The sequence below is a fragment of the Mobula birostris genome, chromosome 22 (genome assembly GCF_030028105.1).
Source record: "Mobula birostris isolate sMobBir1 chromosome 22, sMobBir1.hap1, whole genome shotgun sequence".
NCBI classification, from domain to species: Eukaryota; Metazoa; Chordata; class Chondrichthyes; order Myliobatiformes; family Myliobatidae; genus Mobula; species Mobula birostris.
In genome coordinates, this window is record NC_092391.1 from 51,556,736 (window position 1) to 51,583,586 (window position 26,851).

General features: G+C 45.0%; 1 protein-coding gene across 2 annotated transcripts in view; it reads right to left on the reverse strand.

Annotated features, from left to right (window-relative positions):
- The window catches only part of dnah10 (dynein axonemal heavy chain 10), a 283,837-nt gene that overhangs the window by 13,968 nt on the left and 243,018 nt on the right, over window positions 1-26,851 (reverse strand). For both annotated transcript variants that reach the window (XM_072240729.1, XM_072240730.1), the window contains 10 exons: window positions 19,903-20,057; window positions 16,785-16,939; window positions 14,999-15,182; window positions 13,201-13,401; window positions 10,687-10,896; window positions 7,956-8,051; window positions 6,904-7,075; window positions 5,824-5,955; window positions 4,700-4,911; window positions 3,264-3,431 (listed from right to left, as the gene is read on the reverse strand). In XM_072240729.1, coding sequence (XP_072096830.1) covers window positions 3,264-3,431; window positions 4,700-4,911; window positions 5,824-5,955; window positions 6,904-7,075; window positions 7,956-8,051; window positions 10,687-10,896; window positions 13,201-13,401; window positions 14,999-15,182; window positions 16,785-16,939; window positions 19,903-20,057 — 1,685 coding nt within the window. The remainder of the gene's footprint in view (window positions 1-3,263; window positions 3,432-4,699; window positions 4,912-5,823; window positions 5,956-6,903; window positions 7,076-7,955; window positions 8,052-10,686; window positions 10,897-13,200; window positions 13,402-14,998; window positions 15,183-16,784; window positions 16,940-19,902; window positions 20,058-26,851) is intronic.

Sequence of the window (26,851 nt, forward strand, 5' to 3'; positions counted from 1 at the left end):
CAATATTAGATTATGAGGACACTCAGTCCTCGTTTATTGTCATTTAGAAATGCATGCATGCATTAAGAAATGATACAATGTTCCTCCAGAGTGATATCACAAAAGAAACAAGACAAACAAAGACTAACACTGAATAGACCACATAAATGGTCCGGTGAATGGTATCTGTAATCAGTCAAGTAGGGTACCGTGACCAGTTCTGATTTGATGGAGACAGACGTGAGAGTACGGAGGAACATCTGGAGAAACTTCTGAAATGCCCGCTTCGCTGCCACTGCTACTGTGTGGTAACCGGAATCTCCGGAGGAGAAGGCCCCGAAATCCTCGGCTTTGGGTGTTTCAGCGGCCAGGGCGAGGTCGAAGGCGCTCGGCAGAGGATGGCGCTCGGGAGGCTGTATTGGAGGGGCTGCTCGGAAGTTCGAAGTTTTTAGACGGATGGACTCAGTATCGGCTGTGGTCGGCTGCTTCCAAGGCATCAGCAAGTTGACGGTGCCTGGAGGTTTATGGTAGGGAGTTTCTCCCTTTTGCCACCTGCTATCGGGGACTCGGGAGTCGATCGACTCGGGGACTTTGAGACTTTTTTTTACCGTGCCCATGGTTTGTTCTTCATCAAATTATGGTATTGTTTTGCACTGCTGTAACTATGTGTTATAATTATGTGGTTCTGTCAGTGTTAGTCTTTGGTTTGTCCTGTTCTCTGTGATATCATTCCGGAGAAACATTGTATCACTTCTTAATGCATGTATGCATTTCTAAATGACAATAAAAGAGGACTGAGTGTTCTCATAATCTAATCTAAAAATATAACATATAGTTACAGCAGTGCAAAGCAATACCATAATTTGATAAAGAGTAGACTATGGGAACGGTTAAAAAAAGGTCTCAAAATTCCAGTCGACTCCCGATAGACCCCGATAGCAGGCGGCAGAAGGGAGAAACTCTCTCTGCCATAAACCTTCAGGCAACGACAACTGTTGATGCATTGGAAGCACCCAACCACAACTGACTCTGAGTCTGTCTGAAAACTTCGAACCTCCGACCAGCCCTTCGACACTGAGCACCATCTGTGCCGAGCGCTTTGACCCTGTCCTGACCACCAGCATCAGGCAAAACCAAGGACTCGGGGCCTTCCCCTCCAGAGATTCTGGATCACACAGTAGCAGCGGCAGCAAAAAAGGCATTTCCGAAGTTTCTCCAGATGTTCCTCCGTTCTCTCATGTCTGTCTCCATCAGATCAGGATTGTGCACGGCACCCTACTTGACAAATTACAGATATAATCCACTGTAGTGGCCGCACAAGCTGCATCACACTGCCATCTCCTCCACCTCCAATATGCATGTAGTTTGGGAAAATCAAGTTGTTGCTGGATCCGAAGAGGGGGAATTCTTAGAATGTCTACAAGATGGCTTTTTGGAACAGCTTGGGGTTGAGCACACTAGGGGAACAGTAATTCTGGATTGGGTGTTATGTAATCACCCAGATTTGATTAGGGAGCTTAAGGTAAAGGAACCCTTAGGACACAGTGATCATAATATGATATAATTCAAGATTCATTTATTATCAAAGAATGTATAAATTACACAAACTTGAGATTTGCTTGTTCACAGGTAGCCATGAAGCAAGAAACTCGAAAGAACCCAATTAAAAAATAAATAAACGACCAACACTTGATGCGCAAGAGAGAAAAAAAGGTTTGATAAGAAGAAGCTAAAATTGGATTTATCAGTATTACAGTGGAGTAAAGAGAATTGGAGGCATGAAAGAGGAGCTGGGCAAAGGTGATTGGAAGGGATCACTAGCAAGCATGATGGCAGAACAGCAATGGCTGAAGATACTGGGGAAAATTCGGAAGGTGCAGGAAAGATACATCCCAAAGATGAAGAAGTATTCTAAAAAAAAAAGAATGTGGCAACCATGGATGACAAGGGAAATCAAAGACAGCATAAAAGCAAAAGGCAGGGCAAAATATAGCAAAACTTAGTGGGAAGAAAGAGGATTTGGGAAACTTTTAAAAACCAATAGAGATGGAGGGGCTTGTAGTGTTGAAGAAACAAAGTGTCTGCTGAAGGACTTAGACAGATTGGAGAAATGAACAAAGATGTCGCAGATGGAATATAGTGTAGTGAAGTGCCTGCTCACGCACTTTGTCAGAAGGGATAAGGCATGCACTGTTTTCTAAATGGGAGAAAATTCAAAAATCAGAGCTGCAAAGGAACATGGGAGTCCTCATGCAGGATTTCCTAAACATTAACTTGCAGGTTGAGTTGGAGATAAGGAAGGTAAATGCAATGTTAGCATGCATTTCAAGAGGACTAGAATATAAAAGCAAGGATGTAATGCTGACGCTTTATAAGCTATTGGTCAGGCCATATGGTATTGACAGTAGTTTTGGGCTCCTTATTTGAGAAGAGGTGTGGTGGCATTGGAGAGGGCCCAGAGGTGGTTCATGAGAATATCTGGAATGAAGGGGTTAACATATGAGGAGCATTTGATCGCTCTGGGCTGTACTCATGGCAGTTTAGGAGAATGAGAGGCGATCTCGTTGAAACCTATTGAACATTGAAAGGCCTAGATACAGTGGATGTGTAGAGGATGTTTCCTACAGTGGGGGAAGTCTAGGGCTCCAGGGCACAGCCTCAGAATTGGGGGTGTCTATTTAGAACAGGAATGAGGAAAAAATTCTTTAGCCAGAGGGTGGTGAATCTGTGGAATTCACTGCCACAGACAGCTGTGGAGGCCAGTTCATTTGGTATATTTAAGACAGAGGTTGATAGGTTCTTGATTAATCAGGGTGTCAAAGGTTACAGGAAGAAGGTAGCAGAATGAGTTGAGAGAGATAATAAATCAGCCATGATGGAATGGCAGAGCAGACTCAATGAGCCAAATGGACTAATTCTGCTCCTATATCTTTTGGTCTTCTGGTACAGGCAGTAAAGTTGTTTCCAGTGGTAAGTGAACTAAAACCAGGGAACATAGCCTCAAGATTTAGGACAGAGATGAGGAGAAACTGATTTTCCCAGAGAGTAAGTCTCTGTCCAGGGAAGCAGACAAAGCTACTTCATTAAATATATTTAAGACACAGCTGGATAGATTTTTGCATTGTAGGGGAATTAAGGGTTATGGGAAAAAGAGGGTACTAGCTGAATCCACAGACAGATCAGCCACGGTCTTATTCAATGGCGGAACAGGCACGACAGACAGGGCCAGATGGCTGACTCCTGCTCCTGGTTCTTATGTTCTGAGGACTTGTTTTGATACTAACCCATAAAGCGTACTGGTCAAACCTCCTCTTGAAATGGGTCATCCAGTTGCCAAGTGACTTGAGAGTGTCTGGAGCTAGTCTTCTCCAGATGGCAGGGATGTGTCCATTGAAGAGAGCTCGTGCCACCTCGTCCAGCTCACTGCTCATTCCCACTTCACCAGCCAGGGCCTGTAACAAGCACGTCATCAGTACAGGTTTGGCATTTGGCTTTCAAATCCCAGACTTCACCAGACAGGGCCTATAACAAGCACGTCATCAGTACAGGTTTGGCATTTGGCTTTCAAATCCCAGACTTCACCAGACAGGGCCTATAACAAGCACGTCATCAGTACAGGTTTGGCATTCAGCACTGAAATCCCAGACTTCACCAGCCAGGGCCTGTAACAAGTGCATGTCATCAGCATGGGTTTGGCATTTAGCACTGAAATCCCATCCGCCCCATACAGGCTGTCTGTGGCACACCATTCTGTGCTGCAAACATGGGCCTCTGCGTAGCCCAATGAATGGTTTCGAGACTATACGTTACCCCCACTAGCTCCTCTGTGAGTGGTAGCAGCATGTTTTCTCCAGCCTGATCAGTGCCCTGGGGCAGTACAGAGATTCAAAGACAGGACAACAAATCTGCAATGCTGTAAAAGGACAAGGAAGATCCTATCCATGCAACTCCGCTGCAGAAACTGCACCAGGTACCAGGGTGACATTGAGGAAATGTCTGGTCATCTGCTTGGGCCTGTACTCTCCTTGGAGCTTAGCACTTACTTCAAAACTTAAAGTCCTCAGGAAGTTGACAGAGGAGATGTTTGCATGAGTGGGAGAGTCACAATGCAGGGGCATTGCTGCAAAGTAAGGGGTCGGTTAGTGTGTAGAAATGTTTTCTGTTAGAGGGTGGTGAATCTTTGCCCAGACACTGGAGGAGGTGGGATCACTGGATACATTACAGGTGGAAACACATACATATTGGAAGACTGGTGAATAGAGGGGGTGGAGGAATGACACAGAACAGAAGTTGAGGCCAGTGAAGATCAGCTATGTTCATTGTGAATGGTGAGACCTCCTATTCTCTTAGCTTCTTGTGTCACCTGGATGATACACCATCAGGCGTTACCAAATCGCCCAGAAACAGCTGCAAATGTGTTTCACATTGAAAACACAATTTTCATTTGTATAGTTGACCAGCACAGGATCATGCAGTGGCCTACAACCTCTAGGCTTGAAACAGAATTTGAAACTGACTGAGTTTTACAATGACACAGCACACAAGTTTGAAACCTCTTTAGACACCCTACATCGGCTGAGAGTTTGTGAAAGCCTGGAGGGAGGGGGGGAGGAGTGGATGAGGGAGGGGAAGGTGAAGGGGACAAGGAAGGAGGGGAGTGAGGGGAAGAGGAGAAGCGAGGACAGGGAAAGAGGGGTGGGGGAGGGAGGAGCTGCCGTACCTTCTGCAGTTCCAGCAGAGATCGCATAATTCGGTTGTTCAGTAGGTTGAACCGTTTAAGTTCCTGCAGCAGGACCACTGTGGTTGGAGTAATTTGCAGAGCTAATTTTTTATAGATAGCATCGAGGTCAAAAGGGGTCGGGAGCTTGCTCTCAATATCCTTGGCCACGTGTTCGATGTACCCATCACGACCCATCCCACTGCCACTTTCCCCTAGACAAGAGAATTTGATTAGTGTGGCAAGAGGCACTCAAGCACAAGGGGTAGATTGATGCTCCTGTTACTGGTTTTCAGCTAGGTTGGAGAGTAATCAGATGGGGAGGGATGACCTTGGTTAAAGAAACAATCACAGTGGTGAGAAGGAGAATCACATCAGGCATTAGAGGGTGATCACATTATTGGGAGGTGGTCTGTACCAGCCCTGTCACTATTCTCCTTGTACAGTCTGGGTGAAGAGACAGGGTGTGTGTGGTTAGTCTTGGAGTAGAGAGACTCCAGAGACACAGAGAACAGAAGAGGAGGCAAGAGGTACTAGACCAATGGGACAGGGACAGTTCTGGAATTGTGTGGGGGAAGAATGTGGAGATAGGAAGATCCTGGGGTTGGGTTGAGGAGTGACAGGTTCCAGGTAATGGAGTGAGAAGGCTCAGGTGTAGCTTGCCCAAGGACTGGCCCCTGGGATGGAGCAGGGCGAGGGCTGTTCTTGCAGAAACTTGGCTTCAGCATAACGTCTATGTACCCTCAATCTACAGGCCAAGATACTCAGTCTATAATATTATTCATATATATTTATTTTGTATAATAATTATATGCACCGAGTGTGACCGTTGTTCTGTGTTTTGCGCCTTGGCCCTAGAGCAACACCGGTTCATTTGGCTGTATTCTTGTGTATGGTTGAATGACAATTAAATTTAAACTTGAACTTGTCCTGAGATGGGATGGAGGAGCTTCTGGGACCCTAGACTGGCTGAGCCTGCTGACGGAGTGGTGTAATAATGGGTGACATTCAGGGTACAGTTAGAAACTGAAATGAAATGGAAGTAAATTAGAACCTAGTTCATGAGGTCATCTGTCCTCCGTGAACAGCTGGTAGGACGGCGATGAACACAGAAACAGTTGAGGTACCTGTCTGAGGCTGGAGATCAATCAGGTGTCCCCACATACTGCGCGCTGCCTGTGTGTAGTAACCAATCTCAGCATTGGGGTGAAGTCCAAATACTTCAGGAGTGTTTGCAAGTGGAAGAGATTCAATCTCATCTGGAAATTGATAATTCCATTATGTTTGTCAAAAACATCCTCCATCCTATTGAAGTAACAGAGAGCAGAAGACCCGTACACCCTGATGGCAGGCCAATCCCACGTCCCTGTCGATGCCAGCCTCACGTCCCTGTCGATGCCAACCTCACGTCCCTGCCGATGCCAACCTCACGTCCCTGTCGATGCCAACCTCATGTCCCTGCTGATGCCAACCTCACGTCCCTGCCAGAAGGCCAACCCTTCATCCCTACTGGTGGTTACACTTTGATCAGCCAGTTTATTCTGGACCACTGGAGCTTTGATTAGGGTGCAGACTGTGAAATCTTCAACCCTCCAAGGTCAGTAACAGACCAATTTCTGTACACGGACCAGGAGTGTAGTCAGACAGCTGTGATACTGATCTCCCAGGAAAACAGCAGGACAGTACAGTTGGTCCAATGGGTCCAACTCAGCGTTTTCCCTTTGTATGCGCAGGGACCCCATTACAGCTGCACCAGCTAATGGGTGCACGTGCTTGGAGGGATGATAAAGTTAAAAGGGCTGATAAATGACATTGCCCAAGAAAGCTCTCCATCTTTACATTGATGATTCTCTCCAGGGCCTTATGATCTAAGTGACTGTACAGGATTTCCCAACACCACAATGGCTGTAGCCTGGTGATTTGAGTGAGAAATCAGCCAGTTGGACCCTCCCTAATTAGGTCTGCACCCTGGAAATCAGACGTCCTACTCTAGGCTTCTGTCCTGGTAGGCTGAGTGTGAACCACCCTGGCACCTCAGGTACCTTGGCATCATTAACCCTATGCTGGCAGCTTATATAGATCACTGGGAATGTAAAAATGTAGCCCACCCACCAAACCACTGCATAACCTACCAGCTGCCACTGTCCTAACTGACAAGCCCAGCCATCTACTGTGTAGTCAAACCCGAACTCCTGGTCGCGGTTTACCAGTGTAATCGTCTTTGCTCCCATCCTTTGGAATTTTGTAGTCCACTTCATCATTGTGGAAGAAGTGAAAAGGCTGGAAAGTGTCAAATATGAAGTCGCCCAGAAATTCCTCCATGTAGGTGGTGAGGATACGGCGATCAAAGCTGTCGATGCAGCGGCCTCCATACATCACCTGAGGGAAGATCCAGAATCGAACATCACCACAACATCGCCAGTTGTATCTCCTACTGTCACACTGTATGTCAGAGGCATGACTTCAACTGCTGACACTTTCATTAGAAACTGGGCTTGAGTTGAATGCTAATTAAATTGTGGATTCTACCCATCTACAAATACAATAGACATGAACTTCACCACCATCAACTTTAGGAGAAATGAGGAGAGCAGCACAAGTCACTGTAGATGACTTCACAGAAACCTTTGTCAATCCAGACAGACTGGAGAATCCATCTCCAGTTCATCTGCATCTTACATCAACAATACAATGGCATACAAGCCTGATCTTAACCAAAGGCCCATCATAGTCCCTCACAAAGAGGAGTGCTGCCCATCCGTACTGGGATTTGAGTAGCATCTGCTGTAGAAACTCAATGGGTTGAGCAGCTTCTGTGGGGGTTGGTGCATCAAATTCCCGGACTGGAATAGAATATCATGTATTGATATCAGATAGAGAACTGTTTACAGGTGGGTTATATTCTGAACATTTTAATTTCAATGCTCATGTGATGAATTCTGCCAGGGACAGTCCGAAGCCTGGCTGCAAACAGAGGAGGGATGGGCATGGAGCTAGCAACCCCATCCCATAAAACACAAGAGCTACAGATATGCCAACAGAAGCTCCAACGAAATCACCCTGGAATGGAAGGATCTTTGCCTTAGTCATGTGAAAGCGAAAACCACAGGGTAGATCAACCTTGAGCCCAGGACTGGGGACTCTGATGAGCTGCTATCGGAAGCCTATACCCCAGTAGGGGTGACAGACTTAAGAAGAAGAGATTCATGAGATGAACAAATCCCTGTGGTGAGCACATATTTAAGAAAGTACTCGGTACCTCTCCAATCAAATACTTCAGACTGCCCCATGGAATCTTGGTGTCATTCTGCTCCTGAGCCTTTGTCAAGTAAGTGTTGAGAATCTCCATGCAGACCTGAGGGCAAAAACAATCAGATGAACTTTAGAAACACAAGAGATTCTGCAGACGCTGGAAATCCAGAGCACACACACAAAATGCTGAAGGAACTCAGCAGATAAGGCAGCATCTATGGAAAGGAATACACAGTCAATGTTCCAGGCCTGATGAAGGGTCTCAGCCTGAAATGTCAAACAATTATTCCTTTCCATAAATGCTGCCTGACCTGCTGAGTTCCTTCAGTATTTTGTGTGTGTTACTCTGGATAAACTTCATTGCTTGTAACTTTGTGGAAATAACATTGTTTGTGATGACAAAGGTTATTAAGGAACACAAGTTGTGAAGGGGGCACTAGAGGCTAAATGTGGATATGCAAAAATGAAGTGAGTAGAAAAATATCTGGAGTATAATCCTGGAAAAATGTGCTTTTTGGTAGGAAAGATTAAAAAACAGCAAATTAATTCAGTGGGACCTGTATCTCTTCCATATCCTACAAGTCTGCCCTCATCCCATCCCACCAACCCTGACATAACAGGGACAGGGTTCCCCTTGTTCTCACCTATCACTCACTGAGCCTCCACATCCAACCTATCATTCTCCACAACTTCCACCATCTCCAGTTGGACAAACTTACCATGAAGCACATCCTTCCCAGCTCTTACCTCTCTGCTTTCCGCAGGGAATGCCCTTTATGTGATTTCCTTCTCCACTTGTCCCTCCTGGCACTTACCCCTACAACTGTGATAAATTCTACACCTGCCTACACCTCCACCCTCACCACCACTCAGGGCTCTTAGCAGTCCTTCCAAGGAGATGACACTTCACCTACAAGAATGCCAGGGCCATCCGCTGTATCTGGTCCTCCTAGTGTGGCCTCCTCTATATCAGTGAGACACAACGCAAACTGATGGACCGTTTCACTGAGTACTTTGCCGTGTCCACCACAACAGCCATGAGTTCCCATTCGCCACCGATTTCAATTCCCCATTCCATTCCCACACCGATGTGTCTGTACACAGTCTCATTGGCTGCCAGGATGAGGACAAACTCATGTCAGAGAAGCAACACCTCATTTTCCATCTAGGTGTTCTCCAATCTGATGGCATCAATATCAATTTCTCTTACTTCCAGTAACCACCCCCTCTGTTTTTCCAGCCTCCTTGCGGCCTATAAACCCTTCTCTTCCCCTCCCCTGCCCTCATGACCTGCCCATCACCTCCCTCTTATTCCTCTCCACCTATCCTTTATTCTATAGTACACTCTCCTCTCTTATTAGATTCATTCTTCAGCCCTTTATCTCTTCAACCTATCACCTCCCAGCTTCTCACATCACTCTCCCTGACCCACCTAACTATCACCTCACCTGGTTTCACCTTTCACCTGCTAGCTTGTACTGCTTCACCCTCCTATAACCTCTTATTTTGGCTTCTTCCCCCTTCATAAGAAATAGGAGCAGAATTAGGCCATTCAGCCCATCAAGTCCACTCCACCATTCTATCATGGCTGATCCATCTCCCTCTCAACCCCAGTCTCCTGCCTTCTCCCCACATCCCTTCATGCCCTGACTAATCAAGAATCTATCAACCTCCAACTGAAGTATACCCAATAATTTGGCCTCCACAGCCACCTGTGACAAAGAATTCCACAGATTCATCACGATCTGGCTAAAGAAATTCCTCCTCATCTCCATTCTAAATGGATGTCCTATTCTGAGTCTGTGTCCTCTGGTCTTAGACTTCTCTACCATAGGAAACATCCTCTCCAAATCTACCCTATCAAAGCGTTTCAACATTTGATTGGTCTCAATGAGATTCCCCCCTCATTCTTCTGAATTCCAGTGAGTACAGCCCCAGAGCCATCAAATGCTCCTCATATGAATTTGTCTTTTCTCAGCCACCCTCTTGCTTCTAATATACTTATAAAAAGTTTTGTCAAGATTCTCCCTAACCTTGCTGGTCAAGATAATTTCATGGCCCCTTTTTTGCTTCTTAATTTCTTTTCTGTATCCCCCATAAACCTCAGGAGACCCATTCAGAATGATTTCCTATTCTTGATATATGCTTTCTTCTTCTCCCTGATTAAATCTTCAGGAGCCCTAATCTTACCATTGTTGCCTTTTACCTTTACAATGACAGGCTGACTTGAAACCCCCACTGTCTTGTGTTTGAATGTCCCACTGACTGGTTGTTGTTTTCTCCTCTGCCATGTCCTGATATCTAATTGATAAACAAGGGCCAATGAACATTAATGCACATCAGCCATGAGGGGCTCAGTTCATATGTCATTATGAACTCTTGCTCCTAGTTCATACGGGAACAGGGAACAAGTTTAATCAAAGTAGATCTTACGGCAGGTATGGACACGATAGGCAAATGATCCACTGTAGTGAAAACTCTTCTTGTTCCTGATTTCATTGGGACTACTGTTGGACAACTGTATCCTGTTGCTAGTTTAAGTCAGCTTCTCCCCATGCTGTCTCGGCTGGGAACAGAGAGTGGATGTAGCACCCACAGGGCTGCTGCAGCTCATTGCCGCACAATTGCACACAGCTAACTGTCTTTCCTCACAACATCTCCAGCTTGGTAACCAACAGCAGATTCTGACTTTGACCAGCTCAGGTCCATAAAGGAAAATTAAACAGAAGTGACAGTACCTGGAAATCAGATTCATTGAAATCGTATGGCACATTCCATCCAATCTTCCCATACTTCCTTCGCTCCTGGACCACTGCATGGAAGAACGCCAGAACGTAGACCAGCGACTTGTAGGCAAAGTGGGTGCACATGGTCAAGGCTTCGTGGCTGATCTTGAAATATGTAGCTCTCATGTTCAGCTTCAGGCCATTGGGTGGTTCCGTCACTACCTGCAATGACCAACAACCACTCACTTTTAAGCTATTACGGGTTAGAGCAGTTACCAGGTATTGTTACTAGTTAGAATATTGTTACCAGATATAGACAGCACAGAGCGGGCCCTTCAGACCACGACATCGAAGCCAAACCTTTCGCCTGTCTACACTAATCCCATTTGCCCATCTGGAAGTCTCTTCAGTGTAGTGTATTATACTTTGTTATAATGCCCTAAATATATTGTTACTGGTGGAAGCAGTTATTGCTACTGGTCACTGAGTAGTGACTTGCATTACTGGTTAGAGGCATTGTTACTAGATAAGGATCAATGACAGAGAACATTTACAGGAGATAGAGGAGACTGCAGATGCTGAGATCTGGAGAAAGGCACAAGCTGCTGGAGGAGTCAGTGGGTCAAGCTGTGTCTCTGGGGGGAGGGGAGAAGGTCAGGCATTGTTTCAAGTTGAGATCCTTCATCTGGACTGGAAGATAGAGAGGAGGGAGTCAGTGAGGGTGTGGGGTAGGGCAAGGAGTGGGGCAAGAGCTGGCAAGCCATAGGTGAATGGAGGTGGGGGAAGGTGATGAGGAGGGAGTGTGGGAATAGTGACTGAGGTTGGGAGGTGACGGTGGAGAGGACAAAGGACTGCAAATGGTGGAATGGAAGTTTGAGCATGGAACCAAATAAGGGAGGTAGGGAGGACAGATGGGAAAAGTGGGTGGAGGATAACTAGTGGGCAGAATGTGTGGGTGATGGGCAGATGGAGTGGGTAATGGGGGCTCATTGTGTACAGGAGCAACTGGATAGATCAGGAAGAGAGAGAACAGGGACAGAGGAGTAGCTGGTTACCTGTAATTAGATATTTCATGCTGTTGGGATGCAGATTACCCAGGAAAAACATGATGTGCTGTTCCCCTGACAATGGAAATGGTTACAGACAGACAAATCATTGTGAGAGTGGGGAAGGGAGTTACAATGGCTAGCAACCGAGAGCTCCCAAAGACCAAAGCGGACAGAGTGCAAAGTGGTCACCTAGTCTGAGCCTGGTCACACTGATCAGCCTGCTGGAGGAACTCAGCAGGTTGAGCAAAATCTGCGGGGGGTGGGAGGGCATGTTGACATGTTTGGTTGATACCCCGTCATCAGAATGGTTATCATGTTTTGCACAAATCATTTGTAGATCACAAACAACATCCTTGCAAAACACCACAGGTCATAGATCTCCAATCAGAATAATATCTATTCACTACTACCCTCTACCCAAGCCATAAAGAAAGCAGGAAAGAACAAACAAATGTGTAGTTGGGTTAAAAGTGGCCAGGACTTGTCCTCGGCAAGTAGAATTAAGGGGAAATCCCAACACCTATCAGGAGCAAGAGGGTAACTGAGAATAAAAGGGTAAAACCAGACATGGAAAAAGGAGAGAAATTAAGTGTGGAGCCAGAAGAACTGGGTGAAGTCCTTAACGAGTACATTAAGGAGAAGGGCATGGAAAATGGTAAGATTAGGGAGATATAAGGCATATCAATTTTAAGGAGGAGCAATTGAATATTTTGAAAAAATTTTTATGTGGGTCAGTCCCTAGGGTCTGAGGGGACAGGGATCTTTGCAAGAATACTGAGGGAAGCACAGGAGGAGGTTGCTGGGGCCTTACAGGAGATCCTTATGTCCTCTTTAGCCACAGATGTGGGTGGAAGCAGATATGAAGGAAATGATCAGGGGAGCGCAGGTGAGGGAAAGGGGAAGGCTTGGGACGGGAAACCTGGATGGAGAGGTGAGTGTGTATGGGAGGACAGCACTGGGAGCATTGGACATTTCACTGTTCATAAAATTACGTTGTAAGCTACACAAGTGCATCTCCTTCCAATCTGCAGGGAGTCATGGAGAGTATACTCCGTGTACAGCAGAAGTTGGGGGAGAGGGTGAGATGTGATTTGTACTTATTCTACTGTTCAATTGGATCACAGCTAGTTATATTTTCCAAGCCCACTTTCTTCCCCCATTCCCATATCTTCTGTTTCCAATATGAACCTTGTCAATGTGCAATGTCTCAGCATTTCCTGCCTTCTCTAGTAAGAGAATTCTGAAGGTTTGCAAATGCTCGCAATAATAAAATGTCTCCTCATCTCTCTCCTCTCTGGTGAACCCTTTTCTAGAGACTGGCCCAGTAGCAGAATCTATGGCCTGCATCTGCCCCACCCCCACCCCCACCAATAAATCCCTCTCTGGAACAGTTATAAACTGGAGGTATAAATATTTATTTTAAATTTATACATTGTTATTTTTTATCATCTTCTAGTGAGGAGGTTCTTGGATTTACCTTAAGTGAGTTCTGGAGTATTCCAATAGGGAAGTCTTGGATTGGATCAGTAGTGAGCCACAAGCGGAAGTCAGGGTGAGGCTTATGAATTAACTCCAGTGCCTTTTCCAGTTCCTTCAGCCATTTTACAAGCAGATGGCAGTTCTGCAGCATCAGCCACTGCCCACGTGCCACCGCTGTCTCCAGCAACTGCAGCGCTACCTGGCAAACACAAGAAAGGTAACAGCTCGCACATTTAACCTGTGTGCTGCAAGCACTCAGTGCACCAATGGAACATCTGAAATGTGAAAACCATATTGCAAATTGTAAACCGAAAGGATCCGTCCTGTTTGAATCAATCTTTGCTGTTGACACAAATAAGTCATTTATCCTATGCTCAGCTTTCCTTTGACAATGTGGAGTGGGTATGAACCCAGCTGATGCCAAGGGAAACCTCTTTATAACCAAGCATTGAGAATGTCAAATCTGCAACTACAGAGTGGTTGACGTAAAGTGACAAGGCACCTAAGAAGAGGAGAGGGGATTGGAAAGTTATGTGGGGAAGGATGGAAGGAGCCCTAAGTTACCTGTGGACTGACTGGATATCCTCTGTCGTCCAGTACTGTATATTACTAGAGAAAAGGGAAAATCTATTAACATTCTGCTATTTTGCCATCTCCATGTGCTCTGTAGTAAGTATTCACTTGCAGTGATGTCTGGGTTTCGGTGGGGCATCACCCCAGTTGGCTGGAGCCTAGTTCCGGCTGACCTCCAGTCACAGCCTGGTGCCCAGTCTCAGACCGAGGCCCTCCCTCCTGACCATGATCCTTGGCTGGTTTCAATCGGACCAAATTCTGACATATATCCTGGGTACAATAACTTGCCAATTCGTTCACCAGACTCGCACATAGAGTTATCTGGGGTTTGATCAATCTAAGCACTGGAACGAATTAGAAAGGTCAGGTATCGGCCAAATCGAGGCAGCGGGGCCAGGGCTCGCGAGCATATCAAAGCGGTAGGGGCCGGGCACGAGAGTGAGGAACAACCTGAGGTTTGGCCGATTTAAGTGCCGTGCCAGATTGAAAAGGCCAGATTGTCAGAGCCGGGGGGGGGGGGGGGGGGGCGAAGGACAGGCTGGTATACAGCTTGCTGCACTGCGAGGTCTACTCGGCTCTGCGCTGGACTGAAGCTGTGGCCCACAAGAAATGGTCGCCTGAATCGGCTGTAGTGATGACTGGTTTCATGGCTGTGGGTTCACCTTTTGTGAACTTCAGCTGTTTGTATAATTAGTTTTTTTCTCTGCACATGGGTGTTTAATGGTCTTTTTAAAATAGGTTCTGTTTTTTTAAATTTGTGGCTGTCTGTAAGGAGATGAATCTCAAGCTTGTATATAGTATACATAATAAATGTACTTTGAATTTGACATTAGATCCAGCTGCAGGAAGTGATGGAGCCAAACTTGAGCTCAGATGTGCAGCTTAGAGAGAGGAAGGAAAACATTTGGAAGTAAGGGAACTTCAGGGACAATGTAAGTATGCACCTCCCTGCACAGACCCCTCTCCCATCATCTCTACACCTGGATTTGCCAGACCTGCTGGCTTTAACAAGAGTTGCAGTGTGGACACAGGCATAATGTAGCTTCCGGTGAAGGGCAGAGGACTGGATGTACAATGTAGATAACAGCTGCAGTAATCTCACAGCAGAGAAAGAGAGAGCTCCTTCAAAATCATCTGACAGTCCAAATGTTATCAAGCAGATGTATGTCAAGCAGTTTAAGCTATTGAAATCAGCGAGCTTTCCTCATGATGCTATGGAATACCTTCTCTTGTCCTTGTCCCATTGCCAGGGATTTTAGTCGACTTGTTCCGAACCCTGATCGCTCAGCCAGCTTTGAAAGGTCTGAAGCTGGGTCAGAGCCAGGGCTGAGGATGAAGACGATGGGAGAATTGGCCGTACTCTGCTCAAAGATGGCTTCAAAACTAATGACAGGTGGCTGAACAAACCTGTAGAAAATGAACATGGCTTAAATTAGTGTACATACTCTTGTTTATCAAACTGGATAATTGTTCAGCTAATATTACATTACTGGAGCTGTGTGAGCTACCTGAATTGTTAAATGCATAGGAGGCAAACAGGACAACAGGACTCTTGAATTAACATTATTATCACATGGGATTGCCCAAAGGATCTCACTGTGAATCATGTTATTACCAACAATATACAGATCTGTAAAACCATTTACAGTGAACAAGTGAGGTAAATACAGGGAGGTATATTCCACAGAAACCCTGTCTAACTACTCCAGTGTCAGCAGGACACATCTAACTGTGGGAGAAGCTCGTGGACTCAGACTGCTGGCTGTCACCTCACCAACACTGCATTGCAGCACATTAAGAAGCCTCCAGACACACTCACTATTAAAGACTTGGCCTTGCAAGCTTACAAATCTATTCCTAGACATGAGGAAATCTGCAGATGCTGAAAATTCAAGCACACACGCAAAAAATGCTGGTGGAACGCAGCAGGCCAGGCAGCATCTATAGGAAGAGGTACAGTTGACGTTTTGGGCCAGGACCCTTCGTCAGGACTAACTGAAAGAAGAGCTAGTAAGAGATTTGAAAAGGGGAGGGGGAGGGGGAGATCTGAAAAAATAGGAGAAGACAGGAGGGGAGGGGTGGATCTAAGAGCTGGAAAGTTGATTGGAAAAAGGGATACCAGGCTGGAGAAGGGAGAGGATCATGGGACGGGAAGCCTGGGGAGAGAGAGAGAAGGGGGGAGGGGAGCCTGGAGGGTGGAGAACAGGCAAGGAGTAATAGTGAGAGGGACAGAGGGAGAAAAAAGAGAGAGAGAGAAAAAAGGGGGGGATATATCAAATAAATAAATAAGGGGTGGGGTAAGAAGGGGAGGAGGGACATTAGCGGAAGTTTGAGAAGTCAATGTTCATGCCATCAGGTTGGAGGCTACCCAGACGGAATATAAGGTGTTGTTCCTCCAACCTGAGTGTGGCTTCATCTTTACAGTAGAGGAGGCCGTGGATAGACATATCAGAATGGGAATGGGATGCAGAATTAAAATGTGTGGCCTCTGGGAGATCCTGCTTTCTCTGGCGGACAGAGCGTAGGTGTTCAGCGAAACAGTCTCCCAGTCTGCGTCGGGTCTCGCCTAACCACTTCTGCACCAATATATCCCTAACGCTTCTGCACTAGCTGATGCAAAAATAAGTCACTAATAGCATTGCACAAATCTTAATTGCATCCTATTATGCCTATAATCCTAGAGGCAAGAAGCAGCAGCTTTCAACTCGACATTTCCTCACATTAACTAACTATCAGGGCATGAAGTACTTCAGCAATAAAGTAGAGGCTGAAGCAAGCATTGTCAAACAAAAATACTATGAATTAGGTAGTGGCTCCTCCCCTGTGTGAAACCAGGAATATGCAGGAAGGCTGAGTGTATCTCAAAGGAAGTATGTCTACTAGGGTGGCAAGAAGCTGCACTAAGGAACGTGAAGGGGGCCTACTCGCTGTACGTGGAGATGACTTACCCCTCTGAACCAGCACTCTCCACACCTGGAGCATTCTTCCCCATGATACTCAGGCACTTACTTTTCCCCGATGGTGACCGTGATGTAGTCCATCACCGCCCGGTAGACACGATCCACACGGAAACAGCGCAGCAACAGCAGCTTCTGAAAACTGTTCAGCGTGTCCTCGTAGTGGAGAGGGAATCCCACTTGTTCAAGTGCGTCAAGGTCATACCACTGGAGGAGATGGGAACAACCATTCAGACACAGTGTGGAGGTGTAGGCATGTGTGTACATACAGTAGATGTGGTGTTAGTAGACAAATCACTTTGTCACTAGAACGATAAATATGTTATTTATCTATTGAAATATTCAGTATAGTCCACTGATTGTGGCAATTGCATCCACAACCATCAATACCCAGGGGAGATGAGTAGCCTTGCATACCCAGAGAGGAAATTAAGAACCTGGTGGCATGGTGCAAAGACAATAACCTATCCCTCAACGTCAGCAAGACGAAGGAATTGGTTGTTGACTTCACAAGGAGTAGCGGACCACACGACCCAATTTACATCGGTGGTGTGCAAGTGGAACAGGTCAAAAGCTTTAAGTTCCTCAGGATCAATATCACAAATGACCTGACTTGGTCCAACCAAGCAGAGTCCACTGCCAAGAAGGCCCACCAGCGCCTTTACTTCCTGAGAAAACTAAAGAAATTTGGCCTGTCCCCTAAAACCCTCACTAATTTTTATAGATGCACCGTAGAAAGCATTCTTCTAGGGTGCATCACAACCTGGTATGGAAGTTGTCCTGTCCAAGACCGAAAGAAGCTGCAGAAGATCATGAACACGGTGCAGCACACCACACAAACCAATCTTCCATCCTTGGACTCACTTTACACCGCACGCTATCGGAGCAGTACTGCCAGGATAATCAAGGACACAACCCACCCAGCCAACACACTTTTCATCCCTCTTCCCTCCGGGAGAAGGTTCAGGAGCTTGAAAACTCGTACGGCCAGATTTGGGAACAGCTTCTTTACAACTGTGATAAGACTGCTGAATGGATCCTGACCCGGATCTGGGCCGTACCCTCCAAATATCCGGACCTGCCTCTCGGTTTTTTTGCACTACCTTACTTTCCAGTTTTCTATTTTCTATTTATGATTTATAATTTAAATTTTTAATATTTACTAATTTTTACTATTTTTAATATTTAATATTTGTAATCCAGGGAGCAGGAAGCGCAGAATCAAATATTGCTGTGATGATTGTACGTTCTAGTATCAATTGTTTGGCAACAATAAAGTATAAAGTATACCCAGCTGTTACTCCCACTGGGAGAGAGTTGGCTGCCCACTTCACCCACACGTATTTCCATCAGATTGTCAGCCTGCCCTTTCCTGCGTTCTCCCTGTAAAATCACTTCTACCACTATGCGCAAAGTTACCAGAGTTCTCTCCCACTTGAGGAAAAATGTACACAATTAAAAATTGTTGCTGATTTAGAAAAAAATGAATACAGTATAAATGCACATTCTTTTGTGCGTGGTTACCATGTTCTCGATATTTACAGCCTTGTGGGCTGTCTGAGGCAGCACAACTCCACCTGTCACATAGTCACACCACATCTCAGGAATTGGCCGTAAATGAGAACTCTGTCCGTGTCCCTGAAACATACTGCTTAGAACTCCATACAAGTACTGTGGGAAAAATGCTACTCTTTTACACAACCGGAAGATTTTCCTGCATTACCAATATCAAGACTCAGCAAACACAAAGCAGTACTGGACTACGAGACAAGAAAATACTCCACGGGTACCTGAGGTGCAGCAGCAAGCCCAGGGACTTAAGAATAATGGGAGGAAAGGTTGCAAGACATCCAGCAGCTCAAATTCCTCCACTGTCCAAACAAGCATACCCCACCCAATGAAGGCCGACAGCACAAAGTGAACTCATCAAGGACAGACAGTCAGCTGGCACCCACTAAAAGGAATTAAAATGCATCAAAAACCTCCACAACCATGACTCTGTTCTTGACTTGAGTATCTTTAGCTCCATTACAGAGTAGCCTCACCACCATTCCTCACTGACATGTCTTTGGAAGAGTCACATCTCCACTAAAAAGATATACCCTCTGAGTTCTAAGACGAGAGTAAAGACTTTCAGCCATAAATTCACAAAAAGAGGATAGAGTTCGAGCCCCTCATGTTGGAACAAGACTCATAACTTTAGCGTCTCCCTGCTGTTGCCACAGGGAGACTCATCACCTTTGACCTTTTCTACCTGCAAAACTAAGGAGCACCTCCTTCAAGCTCAGACACTCACGGAAATTCATCTCCATCATGCAATCCAGCATTGTAACTAAGGAGTCTACCAGAGGCAAATTTGACCCATTCTAGTGTCAAGCAAGACCAAGATATGGTCTAGCCTTTGCTTTTAATCTTCCTTGCCACAACATGACACCTTATCTGCACTTAAGTTCCTATGAGAATGGAGTTAATCTATAGAATTAACGGGAAACTCCAGAACCAACCCTCAGCAGTCATGCTGCAGTACTCAGGTGCATACGCACATATCTAGGGGTTGATCTGAGCTATCATGAAATCCTTCACTGAACCATACAACAGAATGGACTCTACTCTGGCCCTGCTACATAACATCAGTGTCAGAGCTTCTGAAAAGCATTAGGACAGAGAAGACCCCCGGGATGGATGGGAATCTACCCCAGGTCTCTCTCCCTGATCAACTCCTGCCTTTCCAAGTGTAGATGAATCCTGTCCCTCAGTGGTTTGACCAATCATTTCTCTACCACTGATGTAATTAACTTGCCTATTCCCACTGCTGTGGACATGCAACAATATTTGTCACATGACTTGCTGCAGCACAACCATTCAGGAATAAAATGCTACCAGGATCCTCCCTGTTTCAGCCAATGGGATTAGCAAACGTAACTCAGGAATCAGCTACGATTCGCAGCTTTTTTTGCCCAGTGATCAGACCATCTTCTGGTTCTAGCTTCATTTCTCAATGCTTCTCATAACCCAGTAATTCGGTGAGCCCCGAAGAAAATACTGCTATTCAGAGTTCATATATACCTTAATCCCATCCATGGATTGTTGACCTACAGCTCCTGAAGTCCTTTTGACTTCTCTTGACTTCCGAAAAGAAATTCATTGGAGTGAGATGAGATGATACTTACGTTTTTCCAAACCTCCTTATTCTTTTGCAGATCTTCTGGAAGTGATGCAAACAGTTGTGGAAAAGACTCTGCAAGATGAACAATATCTTCCCAGCCTTGATCCGGAAGCCAATGACATGGCTTTGGCCGCTTGCTTTTCGCCAGAGATATGTTTCCTGTGAAAAGCAAAGTCAAAGTAAGAACAGGTTGACGTCGATGCTAATCTGTTATATCAGCAGGAATTTGTCTATGAAACCTGGGTCAATGGGGCAATATCATCAAGCCATTTGCTGCCTAGTTCTCTGTTGGGGGCAAAGAGTGGGAATAAAGGGGACATGGTTTTCTCAGGTGGAAATTTTGCCTGACAAATCTGTTGGAATTCCTTGAGGAAGCAACAGGCAGGATAGACAAAGGAGAGTCAGTGAATGTTGTTTATTTGGATTTTCGGAAGGTCTTTGACAAGGTGCTGCACATGAGGCTGCTTAACAAGATAACAGCCTGTCATTTTACAGGAAAGGTATTAGCATGGATAGAAAATTGGCTGACTGGCAGGAGGCAAAGAGTGGGAATAAAAGGGACCTTTTCTGATTGGCTGCAAGTGACTAGTGATGTTCTGCAGGAACCAGTGTTGGGACCACTTCTTTTCACATTATAAGACAATGATTTGACAATAGACAATAGATGCAGGAGTAGGCCATTTGGCCCTTCAAGCCAGCACCGCCATTCACTGTGATCATGGCTGATCATCCACAATCAGTACCCCGTTCCTGCCTCCTCCCCATATCCCTTGACTCCACTATCATTAAGAGCTCTATCTAACTCTTTCTTGAAAGCATCCAGGGAATTGGCCTCCACTGCCTTCTGAGGCAGAGCATTCCACAGATCCACAACTCTCTGGGTGAAAAAGTTTTTCCTCAACTCCGTTCTAAATGGCCTACCCCTTATTCTCAAATTGTGGCCTCTGGTTCTGGACTCCCCCAACATCGGGAACATGTTTCCTGCCTCTAGTGTGTCCAATCCCTTAATAATCTTATATGTTTCAATCAGATGCCCTCTCATCCTTCTAAATTCCAGTGTATACAAGCCCAGTCACTCCAATCTTTCAACATATGACAGTCCCGCCATCCCGGGAATTAACCTCGTGAACTTCCGCTGCACTCCCTCAATAGCAAGAATGTCCTTCCTCAAATTTGGAGACCAAAACTGCACACAGTACTCCAGGTGTGGTCTCACCAGGGCCCTGTACAACTGCAGAAGGACCTCTTTCCTCCCATACTCCTTATCCTTAGATTCTGTAAAAGGATGTAGATAGATTGGGAGAATGGGCAAAGAAGTGGCAGATGGAATATTATATAGGGAAGTGTATGGTCATACATTTTGATAAAAGGAATAAAGACATGGGCTATTTTTTGAACGTGAAGAAAATTTAGAAATCTGAGGTGTAAAGGGACTTGGCAGTCCTTGTGAAGGACTTATAGGTTACCACAGGTAGAGTCAGTGAAATGTAATGTTAACATTCATTTCAAGAGGGCTAGAATTTAAGAGCAAGGATGTAATGCTGAGGCTTTATAAAGCATTGGTCAGACCGCACTTGGACTATTGTGAGCAGTTTAGGGCCCCTTATCTAACAAATAATGTGCTGGCTTGGAGAGGATTCAGAGGAGGTTCACGAGAATGAATCCTGGAATGACAGGGCTAATACATGAGGATCATTTGATGGATTTGGGCCTGTACCCGCTGGAGTTCGAAGAATGAGGATGGATCTCACTGAAACTTATTGAATATTAAAAGACCTAGACAAAGAGGATATGGAGAGGATGTTTCCTATAGAGAGGGAGCCTAGGACTAGAGGGCGCAACCTCATAACAGAGAGATGCCCATTTATAATGGAGATGAGGAGGAATTTCTTTAGGCAGAGGGTAGTGAATCTGCGTAATTCATTGCCACAGACGGCTGTGGAAGCTAAGTTATTGGGTATATTTAAAGTGGAGGTTTTCAGGCTCTTGATTAGTCAGGGTGTCAAAGGTTAGGGGAGAAGGCAGGAACATGGTGTTGAGAGGGATAATAAATCAGCCATGATGGAATGACAGAGCAGACTCGATGGGCCGAATGGCCTAACTCCACTCCTACGTCTTATGTTTTAACTGTATCAATAGCATCAGAATTCTGAAATAAGAAGAGAAATGGCTAGAAATACTCAGTTAATCAGGCAGGATCTGAGGCAAAAGGACCAGATCGATGACCTATCATTAGATTGTATAATTAGTGGATGAAACGCTTGAAAAGGTTTTGATATATGGATGATTCTGAAAGACTACTGCAGAAAAGTAAAATCAAACTATCATCAATGGTTTGAAAGAAGGACAAATCAATAACATGTTTCACGTTCTTTATAGTCAAAGTATGACCACTGTGGGTAGGTAAACAGCACTAAAATCCTGATGAAGGGTCTCAGCCTGAAATGTCGACTGTACCTCTTCCTATAGATGCTGCCTGGCCTGCTGCGTTCACCAGCAACTTTGATGTGTGTTGCTAAAATCCACACCCACAGGTCTGTGGCTACCAGGCTTTGACCTGCTACTCCTTTAGAAAAGAAGACCACCTTTGTTGTCCTCCAGTCATCTGCTACCTCATCTGTGGCCAGTGAAGATTTTAAAATCTCTGTCAGATCCCCATCAATTCCTCGCCTCCCACAGCAGCCTGGCATAAAGCCCATCTGGCCCTGAAATTTAAACATCTTTAAGCCCACTAAGGCCTCAAGTGGCATGTCAGTTAACTGCAGAGACACACTTAACTACCAGCCTAAGGCCTAGAACACAACACCATCTTCATCTGCTGCGGCTTGAGCAGGGCTTGAGAAGGAAATGATTTTCAGAGTTACAATATTGTGAGACAGCCTATGAGTTACAAACAGGGTGGAGCAGATAATCACTGCATGAGCAACAGGGGTCTCTCACAGCGTGGAATAGGCCCTTCTAGCCATGTGAGCTGCACTGCCTGGCAGCTCCGATTTAACCCATCCTGATCCTGGGACAATTTACAATGACCAATTAACCTACTAAATCAGTACGTCTTTGGACTGTGGGTGGAAACCAAAGCACATACAGGGAACCCACGTGGTCATGGGGAGCAAGTTCAAACTTCTTACAGACAGTGGTGGGAAATGAATGCTAACGAGCCACTGTTACTGGAAGGATATGACATAAAATATTTACAGTTTTCAAAAGTCTTGTTGTAGAGCAGCTCAGCTGAATTAACTGCAGACTTGCTGCCTACTGGAACTGTTAATATACTTACATCAACATTTTACGTGAAACAAGAGCATCCATTAACAGCAACGATTGATCCCACTTGTTTCTTTAATTACATTATTTATGAGCACATTTACAGAGATATAAATGTTATCAAATATTAAAGCCTGGAGACATTAAGATGCTCTTAGCAGGGAATGAATCAGAATCGGATTTACTATCACTGACATGTCGTGAAAATGTTCTTTGCAGCTGCAGCAGGACAGTGTGAGGCCAGTCAGAATGCACTCCTCTGCGCATATGGAGAAATTTGCAAGACACAAAGATACTCTTTCAGGTCAAAGACCCTTCGTTAGGATTGTTGAATGGAAATTAATACTTATCATATAATCAAAATTACTAAATCGAATGTTTGAAAGGGATCACAATCACACTCAGAATCTCCAATTCTAATTCTGTATTCTCTTAAAAATGATGACTAACTTTGCAGTACAGTCCAGTCAGAATACTGCAGTAGTTTTTATATAATCACTACATAATCCCTGTGCGTGTTCTACCGTGTGAAGTGGGTGCAAGTTGGGCTGCCCTGCCTGACAGTTCTCAGTAGTAAATCACAAAATGATGATGCACCAAAAGCTCAGTACCCAATCACCACCATACCACATAGTGCCTGTCTCGGATGGAAATCAGCACAACAGGTAATGAAGAAACTGGGAATACTAAAGAGTGAATCATTGGCAGAGCAGGTGGAGTCACAGAACCAGAGGAAAGTACGGCACAGAAACAGGCACTTTGGCTCATCTAGTCCGTGCTGAAACTGCCTACTCCCATCCACCTGAACTAGGACCATAGCCCTTCATACTCCTACCATCCATGTACCTATCTAAATTTCTCTTCAACTTTGAAATCGAGCTCACATGCACCATTTATGCTAGCAGCTCATTCTACACTCCCACAAAGTGGGAGTGAAGAAGTTTCCCTCATGTCCACTTAAACTTTTCACCTTTCACCCTTAACCCATGACCTCTGGTTGTTGTCCCACCCAACCTCAGAGGAAAACGCCTGCTTGCATTTACCCTATCTATACCCCTCATAATTTTGTATACCTCTGTCAAATCTCCCCTCAATCTTCTACTTTCCAAAAAATTGAGTGATTTTAGATTGGGGATTAATTTGAGGCCTTGCAGAATAGAGAAGACGGGCATTGCAAAATATTGGAAGAACTATTCAAGACATTTCAAGATGAGGTTTAAATTAGAGTTGTAGGGGAATGGGAACCAGATTGCCAGAACAGTTAGAGGAAAGGTTGTGGAGTTGAGCATGGTGAGACTAGTGTTCTGAGTTGCATATATTTCAATGCAAGAAATATCACAGGAAAGGCGGATGAGCTTGGGACATGGATCAACACCTGAAATTATGACGTTGTAGCCATTAGTGAGACTCGGTTGTAGGAGAGGCAGAACTGGCTGCTCAATATTCTGGGGTTCAGTTGCTTCAGACATGTCAGAGCAGGAGGGATTAAAGGAGGAGGGATGGTGCTACTAGTCAGGGAAAATGTCACGGCTGTGCTCCGTCAGGATAGACTGGAGAACTTGACTAGTGAGGCATTATGGGTGGAACTGAGAAATAAAAAAGGTAGGACCATTTTAAAGGGGCTATATTACAGACCACCCAACAGTCCGAGGGATTTGCAGGAACAAATTTGTAAAGAGATCGCAGACAGTTGCAAGAAACATAAGATTGTTACAGTAGGTGATTTTAACTTTCCACATATTGACTAGGAATCCCATACTGTAAAAGGACTAGATGGGATAGAGTTTGTCAAATATGTTCAGGAAAGTTTCCTTCATCCATACATAGAGGTCTCGACGAGAGGGCATGCGATACTGGATCTGCTATTAGGGAATGAGACAGGCAGATGACAGAAGTTTGTGTAGAAGAACACTTCACATCCAGTGACCACAATGCCATTAGTTTCAAAGTAAATACGTAAAAAGGTAGATCTGGTCTGCAAATTGAGATTCTAAATTGGAGAAAGGCCAATTTTGATGGTATCAGAAATGATCTGGCAAATGTGGATTGGGACAGGCTGTTTTCTGGCAAAGATGTATTTGGTAAGTGGGTGGTCTCAAAAATGAAAATTTGAGCGTACAAAGCTTGTATGTCTCTGTCAGAATAAAAGGTAAAGATAACAAATGTAGGGAACATTGATTTTCAAGAGCTATTGAGGTCCTGGTTAAGGAAAAATGTAGGTACATAGCAGGTATTAGTAGGTAGGAACAAATGAGGTGCTTATAGGGTATAAGAAATCAGGAAGGCTAAAAGAAGGCATGAAGTTGCTCTAGCAGACAAGGTGAAGGAGAATTCTAAGGGATTCCATAGGTATGTTAAGAGCAAAACGATTGCAAGCGATAAAATTTGTCCTCTGAAAGGCCAGAATAGTAATCCACGTGTGGAGCCAAAACAGATGGGACAGAGCTTAAATGAATTCTTCACATCTGTATTTATTTACTCAAGAGACAGACACAGAGTCTATAGAAGTGAGGCAACGCTGCATCAACTTCATGAACTCTGTACAGATTACAGAGAAGGAGGTGTTTGCTACCCTGAGGCAAATCAGGGTGGATAAATCTCCAGGGCCTAATGAGGTGTTCTCTTGGACTCTAAGGGAGGCAATTGCAGAAATGATTGAGGCCCTAGCAGAGCTATTTAAATTATTCTTAGTGACAGGGAAGATACCAGAGGATTGGAGGATTGCCAATGTTGTTCTGTTGTTTAAAAAAGGCTCTATACATAAACCAGGAAATTATAGGCCAGCAAGTCTAACATCAGGTATGGGGAAAGTTATTGGAAGGTATTCTAAGGAACCGGATATATGAGTGCTTGGATAGACATGGACTGATCAGGAATAGTCAGCATGGCTTTGTGCGTGGTAGGTCATGTCTAACCAATCTTATAGAGTTTTTCAGGATGTTACCAGGAAAGTGGATGAAGGTAAGGCAACCTTCATGGACTTTAGTAAGGCATTTGAAAAGGTCTTGCATGAGAGGCTGGTCAAGAAGGTTCAGTCACTTGACATTCAGGATGAGGTAGTAAATTGGATTAGACATTGGCTTTGTGGGAGAAGCTCTGACTGGAGGCCTGTGACTAGTGGTGTGTCACAGGGATCGGTGCTGGGTCCTCTGTTGTCGATCATCTAAATCAATGATCTGGATGATAGTGTTGTTAACAGAATAAGCAAATTTGCAGATGACACAAAGATTGGGGGTGTAATGGACAGTAAGGAAAGCTACAATGGCTTGCAGAGGGATCTGCATCAGCGGGAAAAATGGGCTGAAAAATAGCAGATGGAATTTAATGCAGACAAGTGTGAGGTTTTGCACTTCAGTAGGACCAGCCAGGGTAGGTCGTACATAGCGAACGGTAGGGCACTGAGGAGTGCGGTAGAACAAAGGGATCTGGGAATACAGGCTCATAATTCATAGAGAGTGGTGTCACAGGTAGATAGGTTGTAAAGAAAGCTTTTGGCACATTGGCCTTCATAAATCAATGTACTGAGTACAGGAGTTGGGATGTTATACTGAAGTTGTATCAGATGTTGGTGAGGCCTAATTTGGAGTTTTATGTGCAGTTTTGGTCACCTACCTACAGGAAAGATGTATAGTATATAAGGAAAGAATACAGAGGAAATTTACAAGGATGTTGCTGGGTCTGGAGGA